Source organism: Pongo abelii, chromosome 10 (genome assembly GCF_028885655.2).
Source record: "Pongo abelii isolate AG06213 chromosome 10, NHGRI_mPonAbe1-v2.0_pri, whole genome shotgun sequence".
Lineage (NCBI taxonomy): Eukaryota > Metazoa > Chordata > Mammalia > Primates > Hominidae > Pongo > Pongo abelii.
The window spans coordinates 60,536,770-60,558,143 of NC_071995.2; the positions used below are offsets into that span (position 1 = coordinate 60,536,770).

The window sequence follows — 21,374 nt, forward strand, 5'->3', positions numbered from 1 at the left end:
AATACTAGATATAAGTACTTGCTACACATTATTATTTTATTTTATTATTATTTTTTTTGAGACAGAGTCTCAGTCCCTCACCCAGGCTGGAGTGCGGTGGTGTCATCCCCGTTCACTGCAACCTCTGTCTCCCGGGTTCAAGCAATTCTCCTGTTTCAGCCTCCCAAGTAGCTGGGACCACAGGTGCCTACGACCACGCCCGGTTAATTTTTGTGGTTTTAGTAGAGACAGGGGTTCCGCCTTGTTGGTCAGGCTGGTCTCCAACGCCTGACCTCAGGTGAGCCACCCGCCTTGGCCTCCCAAAGTGCTGGGATTACAGGCGTGAGCCACCGCACCCGGCTGCTACACCTTACTTTTAAAATTTCAAATCATTAGAAGTATTGTTTTTAATCAATGAATTCCAATTGCGTGTCCTCAACTCTGAACGGAGATGTAAAAGATTCTAATGATGATTTTGAGTTAATCATGCCAAAGTTACCAATAGTAAAAAATCCAAAAGAAAAGTTGGCTACATAGTGAAAGGCAGAGAATTTGATCCTATATCACTAGCCCAATTACTAAAGCATCATTTTTGGCCAGGTGTGGTGGCTCATGCCTATAATCCCAGCACTTTGGGAGGTTGAGGTGGGTGGATCACTTGTACTCTGGAGTTCCAGATCAGCCTGGCCAACATGGTGAAACCCCTTCTCTACTAAAAAAAAACAACAAACAAACAAAAAGGCCTGCAGTGTGGCTCATGCCTTTGTAATTCTAGCACTCTGGGAGGTCAAGGCAGGCGGATTGCCTGAGCTCAGTAGTTGGAGACCAGCCTGGGCAACACAGTGAAACCCTGTCTCTACTAAAATACAAAAAATTAGCCAGGCGTGGCGGCCTATGCCTGTAGTCCCAGCTACTCGGGAGGCTGAGACAGGAGAATTGCTTGACCCTGGGAGGTGGAGGTTGCAGTGAGTGGAGATCGCGCCACTGCACTCCAGCCTGGGTGACAGAGTGAGACTCCGTCTCCACCCGCCACCCAAAAAAAGTGCCTCGTTTTTACAAGCTCCCTGAGACCTCAAGAATAATGTTTGCCGTATACTCCATTTGAACTTCTTTGCTAAATTCACCGGTTTTCATACATAAAGCTTATACCATAGGAGGTGTCAAGTTTCCCAGAAGTTGTGTAATAGGCACAAATGATCAAAATTACTGCCCTAGGAGCTCTCTACTATTACCTCATCTGTCCCCTTTATCCATCCTTGCTTTGCTTCTTATCAGAAGGAAAAAAAAATAAAATTATTTAGCTTACAAAGTAGCTCTGTTACAGCCAAACAGTGCTACCCACTGACAATCTCATGGCTTGCTGTCTTCCATCATGTCATAAGCTCAGCTGTCTGAAGGTGTTGGTTTCTTCATCTCTACTGTTTCTGGTTTTTCCTCCCTCATTTTCTGCTTTCTGACCAGCAGCTGCGAAACGTCTTGGGGGCAAAAGTAGACCAACCTGGATCTTGGGGAAATACAGATGAAGATTTTTCTGTTTGGCTTTTGCCTCATATTTATTTGGCACTTCAGACCTGATGAAGGCTTTTATGTATCTGTGCCTTGTTTGAGCCTCGAAACTCTGATTTTATAATAGGAGGGTATTCATTCAACAAATATGTACTGATTACCTGCTATATGCCAGACACTGTTCTAGGTGCAGGAGATACACAGGAAACAAAATAAGATTTAAAAAGAGGAAGAACCGCCAGCCCAACTCTTCCGAAACTCTCCTTTTAGCTGGGAGCATCTGCCAGTAAAGGGGCCAGGACAGATCTCGTAGCGCCTGGTAGGTGATTGGAGGAATTTTGGCTTTTACTTTTAGTGAGATGGGAGGCCAGCGGAAGGCGTAGAGCAGAGGGTAGTCTCATTTTAGAGATTAGGAAAATAAGAGGCTACCCCACAGTAAGTGCACCAGTTGCGTTTAAAGAAAAAAAGTGTATATTAACAGGAGGTAGCCACTGATTTGGGGCCACTAGTCCAGAGATTCGAAATGAAGCGGGAGGAGACACGTTAAGATTAATCTACAGGGAAACAAATTATTTACACCGAAATACAATTTAACACAAACATACGCAAAGAGATATGCCAAAGAGTACTCGGGGACTCTGTTCAGGCACTTGTTAATGAAAACGAAGCGAATCTTGACGCCTTAAACCCTGTCTAGCCTGCTTGATTCCGGGGGTGGGGCTGTGGGAATCGCTGCCTACCCGGAATCCGGCCTGCCCCGAGCATGGCCACGCCCCAGCCACGCCCCGCCGACGGCCTGCGGCCGGGGTTGGCAGCGGCGGTGGCTGAGGCCACGGTACCCGGAAGTGCGGCTGACGTGTCCCGGCAGCGCTCGGAATTGTGGGCGACTCGGCTAATGGCGTCGGCGAGTCTTAGGGGCCTGGGGAGCTGGCGCTGAAGCTTCTTGCCAGGTTGGCTGGTGACACCCGGTGTGGCTGGGCCCCGCGGCAGCGGAGGGACCTGCCCGCCTTGTGGGTTGCTCGGCCGGAGTCGGCGGAGCCTAGCGGGACGGGGCGACTGCGGGGGGCGCCTCCGAGAGAAGCCGGAGGTGTTGCGGGGAGGCTGCTGGGGGACGCTCGAGTAGGCTCCGGGTTCGCAACCCAGGGCCCGGCAGAGCACCTGCAGGGCCCAAGAAGTGGGCTGCTGAAGGACCAGAGACACCGGGAGGGAGCTGCCTGTGGCCCCAAGTTGCTGACAGTGCCAGAGCTTGTTTGTACCTCTCGGAAATTGGCTGGGACCTTGGAGGATCATGTCCGGCACCAGCAGCCCCGAGGCGGTGAAGAAGCTGCTGGAGAATATGCAGAGCGACTTGCGCGCCTTGTCACTGGAGTGCAAGAAGAAATTCCCACCTGTCAAAGAGGTAAGCTTCAGGCGACGTCAGGAGAAGGCACTGTGAGCATGCCTGGTCCTGTTAGACTCAGTGCTTCACCCCAGTTTCCAGTCCTAATTTTCATTCAGGCCTCACCTTTCCAGATTTGTGAGTCGGTGGGTTGTTCCACAAGGGCTTTTTATAGTTTCCGCTGGAGAGGGCTGAGGCACTTTGATTTTCTCCCCTCTCCTGTCCTCCCAGTTTAGGAGTGAAGTTCATGAAGTGAGCCTATTCAGTTAATCCAGCTAGGTGTACTGTGCACTAGCCTATTCTGGCCTTTTTCTTGCTTGAAACTGGCCAAACCAAAATTGAAAAACTTGTTTGTTGCTCCCCGAAACGAGTATCCACCCATCTTGTTGAAACCTGTACTCCTCACGTTTATGGCATATCACTGAATTGGAAACAATTTTCCTTCTGGTATATATCATTCAGCTTAACTCTGTATCAATCCTTTGACGTGTTAATAAACTATCCAGAGCCACCTAATTTATGAAGAATATTGAAGATCCACATAATCATGTTAAACCTTGTTGTTATGAGCAGTACTGTAGTGGGAAGTTGGGCTTGCAGTCAGAGCGAATACACCTGAATTTAGTTCCAGCAATAAATCTTAACCTCTTTGAGCTTCAGGTTTTTTTTTTTCCAGCTGTAAAATAGGGTTAAAGGATGATTTTATATTATGTATGGGAAAGATGTCAGAGCAGAAGGGTATTATTAAAGAGACCCCAGTAAATAATACATGGAAATTAAATTCTCCAAATAGTTCTTGAGTTGAAATATTTAACATTTGGTTACTATTTGCTTTTTCTCTTAAAATGTCATTTTAATTCTCTAAAAAAACAAACAAACAAAAAAAAACAGGCCCGGCTAATTTTGTATTTTTAGTAGAAACAGGGTTTCTCCGTGTTGGTCAGGCGGGTCTCGAACTCCCGACCTCAGATGATCCCCCTGCTTCGGCCTCCCAAAGTGCTGGGATTACAGACGTGAGCCACAGCGCCCGTTTATTCCTATTTAATATAGTTTGTTTTAGCTGCAATTTCATTTACTCTTTGCCCTAAAAATTCACCGAGGGATTTCATATTTACATACTTATTTAAATATACCTTTATTATTATGAAGATTATGTAATTAGAACTTGACCAATAAATTTTGGATTTTAGGCTTGTAAGGAATATTAACTTTTCTGTAAGTGCATTGGTTTTATCACTTTTCAACAAACTCCATCTTGTATTTCTTTAATTAAGTAAGTATTACCCAGTGATGGAAACCAGATGTGCCACTTTTGGAAAGATGGCTGTTACGATATGTTTTATTTCACATAGTCAATAGTCTATTTTGATATTGATTTTCATTATTTTTTATATCCTCTGTTGAAAGTTATAACAAGTAAATCTAAAGAATTAGGCTGTTTTAGAGAATTTTAAAGAATTAAGTTGTTTTAATTTTAAGAGAAATGCTCTCATTTAGAAAATATCAAACACTATTTTGTAATTTCAACAATAATTTGTAGAACTGACTTCGCAGTTCTAATAATTCATACAAAAACTGTGGTTCCTCTATAGGCTGTTGTGGTCTAGCTTGGGAATTTAATTGCCATTTATTACATTTTTTTGTTTTGTTTTTTGATTTTGGAAACGGGGTCTCTGTGGCCCAGGCTGGAGTGCACTGGTGCGATCTGCAACCTCGAACTCCCTGGCTCAGGTGATTCTCCCACCTCAGCCCCCTGAGTTGCAGCGACTACAAGTGCATACCACCACGACAGGCTAATTTTTCGCTTTTTTTTTTTTTTTTTTTTTTTGTAGAGACGGGGTTTTGGCAGGCTGGTCTCCTGAACTGGGTTCAAGCGCTCTGCCCACCTCTGCCTCCCAAAGTGCTGGGATTACAGGTGTGAACCACCATGCCCAGCCGGAAGCTGCTGGAGGATCCCTTGAGCCTAGGCGGTCCAGGCTGTGGTTAGTGGCGATTGTGCCACTGTACTCCAGCCTGGGAGACAGAAGGAGACCCTGTCTCAAAACAAACTAACAAAAAAGCTTATTAGTTTTTACTTGAACACTGGCTAGAGAGATATTTTGTAATTGCACCTAGTCTTTGAGATAATAGCAAAAGTAATTCTTCTGATTATCTCTGATGCATAATTTTGTATATGGTACATGTTTATAAGAATTTGTTGTAAGCTTTTTGATTTCTTACCCAGTGACACTGGGCACTACTTTAGGAATTGAAAAATGATCTTGACTGTGTCATAGGTTTAAAACAAAGAGAGTCATTAGCCTAATTATGATGATGTTTTAGGACAAAGGTTTGACTTTCAAGAAATAGTTTGGCTGAATTAAATTTTCTCTATTAAATTAATAAGAGTGCCAGATTTTGGCTTTTGTTCTTCAAGAAACTGGCAAGATTTTGGTTTTATTTTTCTCTTTGGGTGCCAACTAAACTTTAAGGCAAAGTCTAAGAAGCTAGTTAACAGAGACATTTTATATTTAGTCTTTATTTCACATTTTTAGTCATTTCTGCCTTTTATGGCCATAGTGCTTGACTATTATTTTATTTATTTATTTATTTATTCATTTATTTATTGAGACAGGATCTCTTTCACCTAGGCTGGAAGTGCAGTGGCAGGATCTTGGCTCACTGCAGCCTTGACCTCCTGGGTTCAAGTGATTCTCCCACCTCAACCTCCTGAGTAGCTGGGACTACAGGTGCATGCCACCACATGCAGCTGATTTTTGTATTTTTTTTGTGGAGACAGGGTCTCACCATATTGCCGAGGCTTGTCTCCAACTCCTGGGATTAGGCAATCTGTCCACCTCCGCCTCCCAAAGTGCTAGGATTATAGGCGTATCCCAGGCTGGCCATGTAATTCTTTTTTAAAATTAATAATAAGCTGGATTTAAAGATTTCAGATCTGTTAGAAAAACCAATAAAAGAGTATTGATAAAGGATAGTGCCTTATTTACTGATATTTACTTACTGTCTTTGGACTTCTACATGGTTTTTCCTACCTTACTGTTTTCATTTCTAACTCTATCCTTTGTTATATTAAATTGTTGTTGTAGTGGCTATGGCTTTATTCTGTCATTTTATAATAACCTCTTTCTCTTTTTTTCTATTTTTCTTAGTCGTTATACATAAATCTTCATGTTTTAGCAGTATAACTTTTTTTAGTACAACTGTACTAGCTAATTTGGGAATATCTGTATGAAATTTTTTCCTTTGTTTTAAAAATTACTTTGAAGCCTTCCATGATCACTTCTATGTGATTAATATTCAGTGGCCTTTAGAGGAAGAGACCTCTGAAGCTTTATGTTTATGTATTTCATGAATAAAAACTTTTTTATTATTTCCTATTTGCAGGTACAGATGAGGGGTATCTAACTGAGCCTGGAAGTTGGAGCAGGGGAGTCATTCCTAGCAGAGGAAATAGCACATGTTGTTAGTATTCCATGTAAAATAAATTTTATACTGAAGATGATTGGAGCCATTAGAGCTTTTTGAAAGAGAGTAATATGATCAAATTGATATTTAGTAACATCGCCTTGACAATTGGTAGGAAGAATTAGAGGGTATTGAGACTGAAGCAAAGAGAGCAAAGTTGAAAAAGTGATGATTCTCTGTTTTGAAGCAGTAGTGGACATAGACAGAAGGCTGCTTGCATTGAGTTAGACAGTAGTGAAAGAGTATAGATTGAAAAGGTAAAAATTACCAAGGCATGGTAATCTTTTATATAATGGAGAGAGAGAAATGTGTGATGCCGCCCAGGTTTCTGGCTTAGGAAACTAGGTGGATCACTAAGAGAAGAAATAAAAGAGGAGGAAATGTTTTTGGGGAAAATGAGTAGTCATGTATGTATATTGTTTGAGATGGAGTCTCTGTTGCCAGGCTGGAGTGCAGTGGCACAATCTCGGCTCACTGCAACCTCTGCCTCCCAGGTTCAAGTGATTCTCCTGCCTCAGCCTTCTGAGTACCTGGGATCACAGGCGCGTGCCACCACGCCCGGCTAATTTTTTGTATTTTTACTAGAGATGGGGTTTCACCATGTTGGTCAGCCTAGTCTCGAACTCCTGACCTCAGGTGATCTGCCTGCCTTGGCCTCCCAAAGTACTGAGATAACAGGCATGAGCCACCACATCCAGCAGAATAGTCATTATATTAAGTTTAAGATTTATGTGTGACATCCAAGTGGAACTGACCAGTAGGTGTTTGAAAATGATGGTTTGGCACTTAAGACGGAGGTCTAGAATTTCAAATTTAGGAGTATCAGTTTATAAATAATATTTGAAATTATAGAATTGGATGAAATGGGCCAGGAAGAGTGTGTGTATAGAGTGAGAATATCAGGACTGGAAAAGGAACTTTGGGAAACAACATTAAAGAAAAAGGCTGCTGGGCAGACTGAGGTTAAAGATACAGGAGAGAAGGGTAAAACTCATTAGAGGAAGGTCCTTGAGAAAACTGAAGTTTCAGTGGCATAAGTATATGAACAGGATTTCAATCTGAGAAAGGACACATTATCTTCTGACAGAGGAAGGACAAAGGAAAAACCGGGTTTGAATGTGACAAATTTGACAGAAGAGAGCGATAAGTTGTGGGCAGTTTGGTCTGTGGCCTCTGCTTTCTTGGGAAGATAAGAAACAAGCTTGTTACTAGGAATAATTAAGTGATAAAAGAAGTAGGGGGTGGGAAGTTTGAGGAGAGCAGTGGATCACTTTGGAGAAGTGGAGGAGAAATTGTCTTGGAACACTTAAGAGTCTTAGCAGGAAGAGTGGTTGAAATAATGGTGGATTGTGAGAGCTAGATTGGATTCCCAAAAGAAGGAAAGCCAGTAGTTTGGACTGATTGGACGGTGATGGGAAGGTTAAAGGCTAGCAGCACCTATTTCATCAAAGAGCAGTGGGGTTGGGGAGTGAGAGAGCTAGAAGGATAGGAGTTGGGACAATGGTGGGAATATTGCATTTCAGATTGCCCTGTACTAGAGGATGATGAAGTCCAGGGAATGGGTGGTAGAAGAGTAAAGGGAAAGAAGTTCATTTGAGTTTAGGTGGTCAGAATTAGGGAATTGGATAGATTCCTTTTCTCTCTTTTTAAATGATGCAGAATCAGTAAGGGTATAAATAATATAAAAGTGCAAGTAGTCTTTCCAGGCTATGTACTTTAAGTTTCCTGTTACCCATTCAGACCTGATAGAAATTGGCTGGCAGAGAAAAGCAAAGGTTTCTTGTGATAGAGTTCCTCAGTATCCAGGTGTTTTGCTTTGTTAACTGGCTTAGGGAGACCCCTGGTGAAAGAGATGCCTTCTACTTACTGTGACAGGATTTGCCATTTAACCAGATATTTAGGGACTGTGACTAATGTCATTGGCTCTCCTGGTTGGGTTAACACCTCATTTGCACGACCTTATGACAGTGAAGATGAGGGCTGGATAATCTTTATGAGCTTACTTGGGATCTGTTTTGGTTTAGTATTGTATAATGTGTTGTAGTTTCTTCCTCTTGACATTGTGTTCTTTCTCCCATGAGCGTAATATAATGTATTCATGCTTTATATATTGAAAGCTATAAACTGAAATAAATGATTACCTGTGCTTTGGTGATAGAAAAAATAAAAGACATAGTCTCTAACTTATAAGCTAAAAAGGAAGACATATTTCAAAATTTGATTTATTTTTCTTTTTTCTTTTATGTAAGCATAGCTGAACATTTTCAACCATGTATGAAGTAGAAGGTTTTGCTGTTACTGTTATAATTTAACAGAAATTTATGAGTCTCCTAAAAAAAGCACAGCAGGAACACAGAAATAATTGAGAAATTGCCTTTATTCTCGTGAAGTTAACTCAAGGTTGAATAAAATGTTGCCTTCCCACTAGGCTTGGAACTTTGCATCCTTAGACTCTAGTGCAACATGCCATGTTAAATATTTCATTTTACAGATGAGGAAACTGGTTTAGACGGGGTTAGTAATTTGCATAAGGTAGTAAAGCTGGAAAATGGTGGAAATGGTATGTGAGTCCATGTGAGTCCATCTCTAACTCCTCTCCCATTTTCCATTATATCATGCTGCACATGCCTTTACAACTTTCTTGTTTTTGTTATTGTTCCCATTTGTTTACCTTGCTTCATTATTTGTTACTATTGGTTATTCTTTCCATCTTGGAACCCTCTAGTTTTGAGTTTTGTAACACTGTACTTCCCTGTTTCCCCTCTCAGTATTCCACATCCTTTTCTTTTTTCTTTTTGTTTCTATTTTTTGAGACAGGGTCTCACTTTGTCACCATGGTTGGAGTGCAGTGGGCTATCTTGGCTCACTGCAGCCTCTGTCTCCCAGGCTCAAATGATCCTCCCACCTCAGCCTCCTGAGTAGCTGGGACTGTAGGCAGATGCCACCACGGCTGGCAAATTTTTGTATTTTTTCATAGTGACAGGGTTTTGCCATGTTGCCTGGGCTGGTCTCAAACCCCTGAGCTCAAGCAATCCACCTGCCTCAGCCTCCCAAAGTGCTGGGATTACAGACCCGAGCCACTGGGCCCAGCCATCCTTTTCTTTACATATAAGTGTCTCCCAGGTTCTGTCTTCAGATTTTTCCTTTCTCCATGCTCACCCGCTTGCCATCATCCACTCCTGTTGCCTCTGGCCTTGCTGTGATGCTGATGACTCTTAAATCTACTTCACTCATTTGCTCTCTTTACTGAGTGTAGATCTGCATTTCCAGCTGCACATCAAACACATCTAGGATGTTTTTTCACATGCGTCAGTAAAACTTCTTCTTTTTCTTTTCTTTTCTTTTTTTTTTTTGAGACAAAGTCTCGCTCTTGTTCCCCAGGCTTAAGTGCAATGGCTTGATCTCAGCTCACTGCAACCTCCGCCTCCCGGGTTCAAGCGATTCTCCTGCCTCAGCCTCCTGAGTAGCTGGGATTACAGGCGCCTCCCACCACGCCCGGCTAATTTTTGTATTTTCAGTAGAGACGGGTTTCACCATTTTGGCCAGGCTGGTCTCGAACTCCTGTCCTCAGGTGATCCGCCCGCCTCGGCCTCCCAAAGTGTTGGGATTACAGGCATGAGCCACTGCGCCTGGCCTCTTCTTTTTCTTTTCTTTTCTTTTGAGACGAGTTTCACTCCTGTTATCCAGGCTGGAGTGCAGTGGCGCAATCTCAGCTCACCGCAACTTCTGTCTCCCGGGTTCTAGTGATTCTCTTGCCTCAGCTTCCTGAGTAGCTGGGATTACAGGCACCCGCCACCATGCCTGGCTAATTTTGTATATTTAGTAGAGACGGGGTTTCTCTGTGTTGGTCAGGCTGGTCTCAAACTCCCGACCTCAGGTTATCTGCCCGCCTCGGCCTCTCAAAGTGCTAGGATTACAGGTGTGAGCCATCGCGGCCAGCCAGCTAGAACTTCTTGTAATTGAACTGGCCTTTTCCTCAAAACGTCATTTTCCCCCTATTTCAGTTGTTTTGTTAATGGTATCTAGCACTGTTGCCTACTTTAGTCATATTTGGCTATCTTCTCTCCCTCATCTCTCTTTATTCACTGTCACCTGTTCCTTCCAGCTCTGTAATTTTTAGCATACTTCTCCTTTTTTCTGTTTTCTCAGCTATTATGCTGGTTCCAGATTCTATTAGTAACCTTATGCCTGGCCTTTGACATACATTAATAGCATACATGACTTCAAATCATTCTGTATGTCACCCATACAGAAGCCCACAATGTCTACTCTACTTATAGGACTCTAACATAGCATTTAATATTCTCTTGATTTTCCTAACCTTCCTTTTTAGCTTTATCACCCTCAAGTCTTCTTCATATGCCTTTATACTTCAGCCCAACTAGGTTACCTGCTAGTCTCCAAATATGTCCTACTGCTTCTCTCTTTCATGTTATGGCTTCTTTGTTTTTTTTTGTTGTTGTTGTTGTTATTTTTGGAGATGGAGTCTCTCACTCTTGCCCAAGCTGGAGTGTAGTGGTGTGATCTCGGCTCACTGCAACCCCCACCTCCCAGGTTAAAGCGATTCTCATGCCTCAGACTCCAAAGTGGCTGGGATTACAGGCGCCCGCTATCATGCCTGGCTAATTTTTGTATTTTTGGTAGAGTATTTTTAGTAATCTAGTAATTTAGCCTGGGTGAAAGAGTGAAACTCTATCTTAAAAAAAAAATTAATCAACAAGTATCTAATTAGCACCTCCTAGGTATACAAATGCTTTGCATTATAGTGAATTTAGCATTTAGTAATTTAGTGTTTTTAGTAATTTTGTATTTTAGTTTCACCATGTCGGCCAGGCTGGTCGTGAACTCCTGACCTCATGATCTGCCCTCCTCAGCCTCCCAAAGTGCTGGGATTACAGGCGTGAGCCACCACACCCATCCCCCTTTTCTTAAAAATTTAGTCTTCAGCTAGGCACAGTGGCTCATGCCTGTAATCCCAGCACTTTGGGAGGCCGAGGCGGGCTGATAACCTGAGGTCAGGAGTTCACGACCAGCCTGGCCAATGTAGTGAAACCCCATCTCTACTAAAAATACAAAAAATTACCTGGGCATGGTGGTGGACGCCTGTAATCCCAGCTACTCGGGAGGCTGAGGCAGGAGAATCGCTTGAACCCGGGAGGTGGAGGTTGCAGTGAGCGGAGATCTCGCCATTGCACTCCAGCCTGGGCAATGAGAGCTAAACTCTGTCTCAAAAAGAAAAGAAAAGGAAAGAAAAAGCATACCACCTATGTGGGAATACCATGTATATATTTTTAGTTATATACATGTAATCTGCATTCCAGTCTTTGATTTGTTAAGGAAATTTGTTTCCTAGAAGCTAGAGGTTCTAGAATAGAATGTCATATAGGTATATATTTTTAGAAGGTTTTAGAGTTGTAGAATAATTGAATGTTACAGAAGAAAATCTTATTGATTTCAATGTAGTATTTGTTTTGTGAGCATTTTGTCACCTAAAGGGTGTTCTAGATGTATCAAGTACTCCCAGTGTACACTTGACTTCAGGTCTTTTGATTTTACCTGACATCTGAAATCACAAGTCTTCAGGCAGCTCCATACCTCTCTTGTGTCTCATTGGTACATTATTTTATCTAAGTTGCCATTAACTTGAATTTCACTTTTTTTTTTTTGAGACAGAGTCTCGCTCCATCGCCCAGGCTGGAGTGCAGTGGCATGATCTAGGCTTACTGCAACCTACGCCTCCCAGGCTCGAGCGATTCTCTTGCCTCAGCCTCCTGAGTAGCTGGTATTACAGGTGCACACCACTGCTGCCCGGCTAATTTTTTGTATTTTTAGTAGAGACGGGGTTTCACTATGTTGGCCAGGCTAGTCTTGAATGCCTGACTTCAAATGATCCACCCACCTCAGCCTCCCAAAGTATTGGGATTACAGGCATGACCCACCATGCCCAGCCTCACGTTTCTTCTTTAGCTCTTGTTTCATGCTGTGTCCTGTGGAAAAATAATTTGGACCTTTGGTAAATTTGCCTTAATATCCAGGTTTTATTCTCATAGAAGTCGTGAAAAACGTTTGTTATTTAAAAACAGAATAGGGGTTAGGTGTGGAAGCTTATGCATATAATCCTGGGACTTTGGGAGGCCAAGACTGGAGGATCACTGAGATAGGAATTCGAGACTAGCCTGGGCAACATAGCAAGACCCCCATCTCTACTAAAAAATTAGCTGGACGTGGTGGCGTGTGCCTATAGTCCCGGCCATTTGGGAGGCTGAGGCAGGAGGATTGGTTGAGCCCAGGAATTCAATGCTGCAGTGAGTTATGAAGGCGTCATTGTACTGGGTAGGTCCATGGTTTGTTTTTTCCTTTCAAAGGATGTCCTTACACTACTGTTGACAGAGTGATGCCTTATCTCAAAAACAAAAACAAGCAGAACAGCAACTTTTGTGAAAAAAAAGTAACCTTTTAAATAACTTTTTGTGTGTGTGTAAATCTGTACATAGTTTTGAGTGGACATTTGTTAATTCTTTTGCTACCATCCATTCCCTTTTGCTTCCTTCAGTGGTAGGCTGTGTTCTTCTCTCATTTTCAACTCTTTGGATTCTCATTCCTAACTCTAGGGTACCATGATTAACTTAATCTACCTTATTTTTATTTATTTATTTTGAGACAGGGTCTTTCTCTGTTGCCCAGGCCGGAGTGTGGCAGTGCAATCACAACTCACTGTAGCCTCGACCTCCTGAGCTCCCACCTCAGCCTCTCGAGTATCTGATACTACAGGCTCACACCACCACGTTTGCCTAATTTTTTTTTTTTTTAGAGACAGCATCTGCCTATGTTGCCCAGGCTGGTCACGAGCTCTGAGGCTCAAGCAATCCTCTCGCCTTGACCTCCCAAAGTGCTGGGATTACAGGCATGAGCCACTACTTCTGGCCTAGATTAGTCTACTTTAAATCCTCCTAACTGCTCCCCACCTCACCTCCATTCCTGCGCAAGTTACATAATGCTAGTAAGCGCTTCTGGGAAAGAAAAGTTTTCTCTTCTTTCTCTAGAGCTACTGAAAGAGACCCTTTCTCTCCTTCAAAATGGTGTCATATGAAATTTGAGGTGTGGAATGGCTGCAGCCATTGTTGCCAAGGTTGGATGCAGCCTGAGGATGAACCTACTCATGGAACAGGGCAGAACCAAGAGAATGGCAGATAAGTGAAACTGCAACCCTGATGACATTGTAAATCTCTGGATCAGATTTCCTCTGGATGTTTCAATTTGTGATACAGTAAAGTCCATCCCTCTCTCTCCCCTTTTTAAGTGAGTTAGAATTGGCACTTGCAGATATAATTTGTGTGTGTGTGTGTGTATAAAATACCAACCAGTTTTTTTGGTACATTTAGAACTTTCCATTTCTTTCCTTAGGAACATTTATTATATAGCTACTGTATGAAAGGCACTGGGATAGACATTAATAATATAGAGATATGAATGAGATATATTTCTTATCTTTATTATTCTTATAGGTAGTATGAAGAAACAGACATAATGAGATGAATAAGATAAAGTGTTACAGGTACAAGCCATAGACAGTACTAAAGGTAGAAAGGCTTTTCACTAGTTACTATAGAAGAAAGTGGTGGAAGAAAAGATTTCCGTCACTGCTTATGACACTAGGAGGGTGACAAAATCAGAAGGACCTACACCATAAGTCTATAGCTATCATCTTGTTGTTACTAGTGGTTTAATTTCAGCAAAGCATTATTTGTCACATTAAAGTAGTACTAACTTGGGTTTGTATTTCATTTGTGAACATGTTGGCATTATAATTTAAGTCCTATAAAGAGTATATTCCTGATTGTATTTATATATACATGTAAGTTTGTCAGTGACTGGGTAGGTCCGTAGTTTGTTTCTTCCTTTTAAAAGATGTCCTTATACTACTGTACTAAATTTTGAGAAACACTAGTAGGAGTGGGCACTAGGGAATCATTGAAGAATTGAGACAGTGGATGGATGGAGGACAGGATTGTAGGTAGAGACATTTCTTCATTTAGGTTGGTAATGAGTGTTGAACTAAAGTGTAGGAGTGAGATTTGAGAAAAAGGTACAACATAGGTTAACCAAAAAGACTTCGTGGCTGATTAGACTTGTGAGTTGAGGGAAAAAACCTGGGTATCTGGTCAGTGACTGGATAGATGATGCTGCTGGTAAGAAAAATAGAAATTGTAGAAAGAAGAAATAGGTTTTTCTGGCTGAGGTAGGAGTTTGGGGGTAGAAGGAAATGATAGCATCTATTTTCAACATGTCGAATTTAAGATGCCTTTTAAACATTTAGGTTAATAATTTCTGTAGTATAGGAGACAGATCAGGAACAGGAATATAATTTAGAAGTCTTCAGCAGTTAGAAAGTAAATGAAACCATGAAATTACAGCCATCCTTTGATATCTGCAGGGAATTGGTTCCAAGAACCCCAGGGAATACCAAAATCTGAGGATATTCAAGCCCCTTATATGAAATGTTGTAATATTTGCGTGTAACGTGTGCATATCTTCCCATATAATTTCAGTTATTTCTAGATAATACCTAATACAGTGTAAATGCTATGTAAATAGTTGTTATACTGTATTTTAAAATGTGTGTGTGTGTGTGTGTATCCCCCTCCAAATATTTTTGATCTGCAGTTGGTTGAATCTACAGATGCAAAACCAGTGGATACGGAGGGCTGGCTGTATGGTATTACACAGGAAGAGTTTACTGAATGAGAAATGAGGTCAAGGATATTCTAGGTGGTCTTAGAAAAGCAGTCAGCAAAGGGTTTTGAGAAAAGAAGAAAATGTTTCTTTAGAAGATTAAGAGTAACATATTAAATGCTGCAGTGTATTTAAGGCTTTGGCATTCTTTCCAACTCGTAGATTGTCCTCAGCAATAGATAAGATTGCTTACCTTAACCTATATCATTTCTATTCAAGTCTGTAGAACTTTTTTCATCTTCTTTTCTTCTTTTTTTTTTTTTTATGAGTATCAATTAAGGAAAAAAAACAACATGTTTACAATTTATTAGGTTCTCTACAGATATACATGGTATCTGATCAGAATAGGGAATGCTTTTAAAGCAAGAAGCTAACAATTTTTTTTCACACCTGCAATCCTTGATACATAGAAGGAAATCTGATTGCGAAGACCTCTGTTCATACAGAATAACCTTAAAGATGTAGGCTAGTCTTACTTCATACGTAAGCGATATACAAGTGTGTCAATAATCATTGATAGTGAAATTTTCCATCAACACAGGGTGCCTATGAGAATAAGATGATACAATTCCAGAGTATTTTGACAGTAGAAACTTGTATGTTAAAAATGAGGAGCTATGTGATAGGTCTAATTATATCTAAGGCAACAAACAGTCCTTTTGGCAATTCTTTGAATTTAGGAATGAAAATACTGGTTATGTATCTTTTAAAATACCATTTTGTAACTACTTAAAAAATACTTGACTAGGCAGGGTGGCTCACCCCTATAATCTCAGCACTTTGGGAAGCTGAGACAAGGGGGATCGCTTGAGTCCAGGAGTTTGAGACCAGCCTAGACAACATAGGGAGACCCTGTCTCTACAAAACAAAAAACAAAAAACAAAAAAAATCAGCCAGGTGTGGTGGTGTGTGCCTGTGGTCCCAGGCTACTCAGGAGGCTGAGATGGATGGATTGCTTGAGCCTAGAGGTCCGTGCTGCAGTGATCTGTGATCACGCCATTAACACTGCAGCCTGGGTGACAGAGTAAGACCTGGTCTCAAAATGAAAAACAAACTTCCTTTTCCTTCTCCTTATTGTGTGTTTGCATAAAGATATTTATTAGACGTGCACACATTCATGGTTCAACTCTTATTCATCTCAGGAAATCAGGACTATGGCGAATTTGAAATCATTTACTGACATCTATCATCTAGCATGCTACAGGATGGATTTTGGAAACTGTTAAGGTTTGACTGACTAGAATTTAGAAAAGTCTGGATAAATTACATCCATATTTATGATGGTTCAATTTAATCAATCTTTGTTTGCACCGAAGCAAAACCACATATTGACTTTGGACCTATGCAAGGTATATAGGGCCATAGTGAGAAAGGGGAGAAGTTAAACTTGAAAATGATGATGGAAGAAATTTCAGTGACCACAGATTAATTTCCACTGCCTCAGTAAGAAATTGATCCAAGATAATTTGCGATGGGGTGTGTGAATGTTACAAAATACACATAATAATTTCAGTGTTCTATAATTTTTACAGTAGTAAATTTGCTGTGGTTTGTACATCTTCAAGGTATATCAAGAATCTCACCACTTCTTACCGTCTCTATCACTAACAATCTTGGGCCAATCCATCATCATCTCTTGCTTATATTATTGCTGTAGTCTCTTAAATTTTACTGTATATTGGAATCACATGAAGATTTTTAAAAATACTGACGGCTCGGCCAGGCGTGGTGGCTCACGCCTGTAATCCCAGCACTTTGGGAGGCTGAGGCGGGCGGATCACGAGGTCAGGAGATCAAGACCATCCTGGCTAACATGGTGAAACCTCGTCTCTACTAAAAATACAAAAAATTAGCTGGGCATGGTGGCGGGTGCCTGTAGTCCCAGCTGCTCAGGAGGCTGAGGCAGGAGAATGGCGTGAACCCGGGAGGCGGAGCTTGCAGTGAGCAGAGATCGAGCCAGCCTGGGCGACAGAGCAAGGCTCCATCTCAAAAAAAACAAAAACAAAACAAACAAACAAAAAATTACTGATGGCTGTCTCCCACCAATAGTCATTCTGGCTTAACTAGGTTGCAATCGGGGCATCAGGACTTATTTAAAAGCTTCCAGTGTTTCTAATATACACTGCCCAAATAATCAGAAAACCAATAATCTTTCCCTGAAGTAATTCATTTTGACCATGTTTTTCTTCTAGGAGATGTATTAATTTAATTTGGGACCTTTCCATTTTCTAAAGTTTTAGAAATAAGTCCTAGTGTATCCATTAGGCTTCTTAGTTGTGAGCAATGAAAGTTGACTCTGGCTGATTTAAGCTGAAATAAACTTTACTGATAGGATATTGAGTGGTTTACAGAGTTGGTAGAAGGCTGGATGGAGCCAGCCCTAGAAAAAGTATATAAACAAAGGGGAGGCTAAACAACTAGAACCATGGCAAAACTCATGCCAGCATGACCATTACGGCTGTGTCTGCTGAATAATGACTGGATGCTGTTGATTGCACTTCTGGGTATGCTGGTGACTCTAGGCCACTACTGGTTCTGCTGCCTTCGGAAACTAGATACTGCTTTCACTGTTGCTGTCATCAGAAAGAATTCTTTGTTGTCTCTGCTCTTTGTTACTAGGCTCCACATTCAAAATTGCTGGTGGGTACATCTCTGTGGGTAAGCATAGGCTGCCAGCAGGGCATGTGGAAAAGCATCTACATTTTCAGTTTTAATAATGGAAGATAGGCTCTGTTTTGCACCAAAATTTATGAAGTTAGGAATTCTTCAAACACAAGCAAGGGCTTGACATGCTTGGAGCCAACAAAATGAGAAAGTCTGCTGCACATGGTATATCTTACAATGTGTTCTTTATTTTAGACATCAATTCATTGTTTGTCAGACTAACAGGCCATAGCATACTGGTGTTTTTACATAATTATTTTTAAACCTTTAGAGACTGCTACCACTTGTCCCTTAGCAAGCAGTAAGAGATAAAATAAATGACCAAGTAGCAAGCAAATTAATAAGAAAACTAGTACATATAGCTTCTTATGAGTACGTAATTACTATCTTTGGAAGTATAGATAACAGTGTATGTATAAAATAGCACGTTTCTAAATAATAAAAATGTTCCAAGTTTCTATGATGGAAATAATATGTCAATATTATATCTCAGCACTCTTCAATGGAATTATAATGTGGGCTACAGATGTAATACATATATGTAATTTTTAACTGCATTAAAAAGTAAAAAGCCAGGTGCAGTGGCTCATGCTTGTAATCCTAGCTCTTTGGGAGGCTGAGGTGGGAGGATTGGTTGAGGCCAGGAGTTCAAGACTGGCCTGGGCAATATAGCAAGGCCCTGTCTCTACAAAAAAAAAACTAAAAAATTAGCTGGACGTGGTGGCATGTACCTATAGGACCAGCTACTTGGAAGACGGTTGTGGAAGGATCACTTGAGCCCAGTAGTTTGAGGCTGCCGTAAGCCATGATTGTGACATTGCACTCCAGGCTGGGCAGTACAGCAAGATCCTGGCTCTAAAAAAAGGGGAAAAAAAGTAAAAAGAAACAGACATTTAATTTTAATAATAATTTAACGTAATAATTTGAAATATTATTTCAACATGTAGTCAGTATAAATATTTAGGGGATAGGTTATATTCTTTTTTTTAATACTAAGTCTTCAAAACCTAGTATATATTTTACACTTAGAGCATAGCTCAATTCAGACTGGCCACATTTCAAGTGCTTAATAGCCACATGTAGCCAAATGGCTACCAAATTGGACAGTGCAGTTCTGTGGCATTCTGTAAAATACTGTGTGACTTGCCAGTACTGCCAGCTAAACATACTACAATTAATGAAGTGTTTGGTTATCCATTCTCAAAAAAGAAAACAAAGTAGCTTTTAAAATCCAACACAGGTCTGGGCATGGTGGCCCATGCCTGTAATCCCGGCACTTTGGGAGGCTGAGATGGGTGGATCACTTGAGGTCAGGAGTTCAAGACCAGCCTGGCCAACTAAAAATACAAAAATACAAAAAGTACAAAAATAAAACACTCTACTAAAAATACAAAAATTAGCCAGGCATGGTGGTGGGTGCCTGTAATCCCAGCTACTTGGGAGGCTGAGGCAGAAGAATGGCTTGAACCAGGGAGGCGGAGGTTGTAGTGAGCCAAGATCGTGCCATTGGACTCCAGCCTGGGCAACAAGAGCAAAAAACTCCATCAAACATAAATAAATAAATCCAACAGAGTAGTTTTACTTGATTTTGCAGTGTTCTATAATTTTTTTGTGTGTGGTAGAGGGAGAGGAGGCTTGAAATGGGGAAAAGGAGCCTAATTATTTTCAGTAGATTTTGTTTTTGTTTGTTATTTTTATTCTCGGAAAATTTAACTTTGCAGGGGATTGAGGTATTCCAGATAATGCCTTAAGGCAGAGGAAGGCAACATGTTGTAGTGCATTCAGAGTTTGCATGTGAATAATCAAATTAATCATGTTTTATTACATTTAACGTATATGTCACTACTGGGCTTAGTATCTGATGGTTTGAAAATTAAAAAGGTGGTAGGGTAGTGACTGACTTTGTGCTTGATATTTTGTCTATCACATATGACTTATTTTCCATAGATAATTCATTTTGGCAGTAAATTTTGTGTTCTAATTATTTTTATTCTTGCAGGCTGCTGAATCAGGAATAATAAAAGTTAAAACAATTGCTGCACGAAACACTGAAATTTTGGCAGGTAATTTTTTGTATTAAAAATTTAATAATAAACAAAAATTTGACTAATAGTAAAAGTAGAATCTTTATTGTAAAAGCCATCAGTTTTCTGTAACATCTCTTCCTCATGCCCTAACATTTGCTATTCATAATGATACAGAATGGGCAAAAGTCCATAACTTATGAACTGACTGTGTTTCCCAGAGATGAATGCTATAAAAATTCTCTGAAATCAGAAAGCTTAACACTACTAACTCCCTAAAGGCAAGGATTTTTTTCTTACTCATCTTCGCATTCTCCTCCACTTCCTGCTAATCACCTGAGACACACCATAAAAAGCATTCAGTAATATTTGTTCCATTGTATTGAATGAAAGATTGGTTCTCAGTCCACCTTCTGTGATCTACTTTCTCTGATATAATACGAACGGTTCATAACATAGTCTTCTGTATTTAGTTGTACCATATGAATTTTGAGTCTTGGGATTAAGGCAATATGATCATGAAAAAAGAATGAGAGTGAAGTAGAGAAAAGAAAACAAAAATATTTTCTTACCTTCTCTTGATTGAACCCGGTTTTCAAGGAGGAATTTTCAGGAGTTTCTCTTTGGCATCCTTCTTTTCTGCCCAGTCCACTCCTTTCTCTTCCTTGGTGCCTTTTGTTCTTGCCTCAGTAATGAACATGGAAAAGAGGTAAACTGGCTTGTTTTTTTTTTTTTTAAGAATCTGTTATATGCAAGGCACTTGTGTCATTCTATCTTACATAACAACCTTGTGGGGAAATATTATCTTATTTGATAGTAGAGCAAATTGAGATGTGAAGAGGTTAAGTTACTTGCCCAAGGTCACAGGAAAGGTGGTAGAACCAGATTAAAATCCAGGAGTGTTCAGGAGCCCATGTTCTTCCTGCTACAGTGTGCTACCATGGTATCACCAGGTTTCCACGTTAGCTACTTACTCCCAAGTATTACATACGTAACCAGTGCTTGCTTCAGTAATCCTTTAATCCGCATTTCCAGTTTCAGTAGTGCTGTTGATCTCAGCTAATCTATGAGGAAAGTAGTCCTATTAAATTAATTTACACAGAGTCCAGATAGTAAATAATCTCTTTAACTTTCATATACTTTACATTTTTTAAAAGGGATACCAGTAAATCTGTAACTGGTGGGATTTCAGAGTGTTATGACATGAAATTTAGATTTTTGGGGGCAGATTAAGGATCAGGGGGCAAGAGTGGATTTCACTTAGCCTATCCAGCTTTGCTGGAAATTTGCCCTTAGCGTAAGCTCTCCTCAATTACATCTGTTTCCCACAGCTTTTTCCCTGATTTTTAACAGTCTATCAAAACACCAAATAGTTCTATAACATTATGCACAGAAGTGAATAATGCTCTGTGTGCATATTGAGAAGGGGTATAGTGAAAGTGGTGGGTAAAGGCAGAGGTGCACATGGTAGGGTTAGGAAGGCTGGCAAGTGGGTTTTTTTTTGTTTGTCTGTTTTTCCTGAGATGGACTTTCGCTCTTGTCGTCCCGGCTGGAGTGCAATGGTGTGATCTTGGCTTACTGCAACCTCTGCCTCCTGGGTTCAAGCGATTCTCCTGCCTCAGCCA

At 40.8% G+C, this 21,374-nt stretch overlaps 1 protein-coding gene across 4 annotated transcripts in view; it reads left to right on the forward strand.

Annotated features, from left to right (window-relative positions):
* The first annotated feature begins 2,339 nt into the window (after nt 1–2,339).
* MON2 (MON2 homolog, regulator of endosome-to-Golgi trafficking) overlaps nt 2,340–21,374 on the forward strand; it is a 127,761-nt gene continuing 108,726 nt past the window's right edge. Inside the window, exons 1-2 of one of the 4 annotated variants that reach the window (XM_024256975.3) lie at nt 2,340–2,884; nt 19,725–19,788. In XM_024256975.3, coding sequence (XP_024112743.2) covers nt 2,774–2,884; nt 19,725–19,788 — 175 coding nt within the window. In that variant the 5' untranslated portion in view covers nt 2,340–2,773. Of the gene's footprint in view, nt 2,885–19,724; nt 19,789–21,374 lie in introns of those variants that run through there. The other 3 variants (XM_024256974.3, XM_054527335.2, XM_024256976.3) reach the window with 3 other exon arrangements.